This window comes from Anarrhichthys ocellatus, unplaced genomic scaffold (assembly GCF_004355925.1).
Source record: "Anarrhichthys ocellatus isolate YVR2014 unplaced genomic scaffold, GSC_Weel_1.0 scaffold8536, whole genome shotgun sequence".
NCBI classification, from domain to species: domain Eukaryota; kingdom Metazoa; phylum Chordata; class Actinopteri; order Perciformes; family Anarhichadidae; genus Anarrhichthys; species Anarrhichthys ocellatus.
Window position 1 is genome coordinate 1 of NW_022288510.1, and position 1710 is coordinate 1710.

At 42.5% G+C, this 1710-nt stretch overlaps 1 protein-coding gene across 1 annotated transcript; it reads left to right on the top strand.

Annotated features, from left to right (window-relative positions):
• Positions 1 to 300: 300 nt before the first annotated feature.
• On the top strand, positions 301 to 1699 carry LOC116380727 (poly(U)-specific endoribonuclease-like; the record flags this gene model as incomplete). Its single annotated transcript, XM_031842606.1, has 5 exons — positions 301 to 339; positions 430 to 528; positions 715 to 756; positions 838 to 942; positions 1667 to 1699. Coding segments are annotated over 5 exons (318 nt in total), but the record flags the coding sequence as incomplete, so codon positions are not given.
• Between the last annotated feature and the right edge of the window lie 11 nt (positions 1700 to 1710).

Sequence of the window (1710 nt, forward strand, 5' to 3'; positions counted from 1 at the left end):
TATATAGGAGTAGGTAGGTAGGACCAGCATGCACCGGGGTGGGCCTATAGTGTTTTACCAGCACAGGAGAGACAGCGTAAGAGAGACAGTGACAGGTGGTTTCGTTCTTCTTTTTGTTTTGTTTACAAAATAAATAAGAAAAATCTGAATCCTGTATGGACATTCAACTCTTTTCTGCCTGCGTAAACTACAAACCGGTGCATCAGTGGCCTTTGATTATTGTTTGTTTTATTTTGATTTATTGGACAAATGGCCACTACAACAGGGATTAAACTTCATTTGTTTCTCTCTGTCATGTAGATTTCTGCCCAACCTCTACTCAGAGACCTCCCGTCACAGGTATAAAAACCCTTCACGCTAAAGATAATTTACCTTGAAGCACTTGTAACACCTCCTATATACTGTAACCGGTCACCCCGTGTCTCACAGCTCGGCCCTCGTGTTATAGCAACTGCGGGGGCCACATGGGGAGCTGCTCCTGCTCAAGCTCTTGCCAATACTATGGCACCTGTTGCTATGACTACCACTGTAAGTGCCAAGTCACACAAATCAACAGCGTTAACAACATCTCTCTCGTGCTGAAGTCTGTCAAATCCCTCAGTGCTCATACGGACATGGTGTGATTACAATGTTTGTCTACAGTTGCAGATTAAATATCATGATGTTTGTACACAGTTTTACTGGGGCACTTTTTTCTCTCTTCCCATCATGTAGCTACCTGCCAGCCAACAACTAGACCTGTTAGACCAACTACAGGTATGGAAACCTCTCAACAACCCACATGCAAAAGAGGAAACTATATCATCAATTGCTGAATGTTCTCTCTCTCTCTCTCAGATGTGTCTCGGTACTCATGTCGAAACAAGTGTGGCAGCTTCCTGGGAAGCTGCTCCTGCACAAGCTCTTGCCGATACCAAGGAAACTGCTGTTCTGACTACAACTGTGAGTATAATGTCCATCAAAGCTCAGTGATCCCAACTACTACTGAAAAGCATCTTGCATCACGCTGAAATGCACAAATACTTTTTCTCAACAAAAGACCTTCAGAAACAAATTGACTGAATTATCACTGACTGTACAGTGTTACAATCTTCTTCTGCTCTTGATATGAGGTATTTCCTTCTACATCTCCGCACAGTCGGCCAATGATTGCATAAAGTGGGAGTGAATGACGGACTGTCAGTTTAGAAAAATGGTCAGACACAGCAGCCTCTCCAATTCTGATGTTGTAAAGGTGTGGGAGAAGGGAGTTTCCACAGCTATTTAACCAAAACAAGCAGTTCTGATGGAGTATACGTGCACCTTTACCTCCCTGACATTATAGCCCTGACTGAAAGAGTTTCCTGCAACTCAACAACAACAAAAACAGAGATTCTTGTCATTAGTGCTTAATGTCTCAGCAGCAGGAAACACATCTTCATTACGTCTGTCTGTCCAGAAGCCTGACCAGACTCTCCACTAGAGTAAGACGCTTCCTCTCTCAGCCAGATGTAGAAAAAACATCATTTAGATTACTGCAATCTCTTATTTACTTAAACAAATGCTGGCTGACCGGACAACAATACGGATATGATGAGACAATTTTTGTTTGCTCACAGTTGCAGTATTAAATAATAGCAGGTGTAAAATATTGTAATAATTGTATTCTCCTTTCTTTGTCATTTAGCTTACTGCCAGACAACTTCCCCACCCACCACAGGTATGAACATC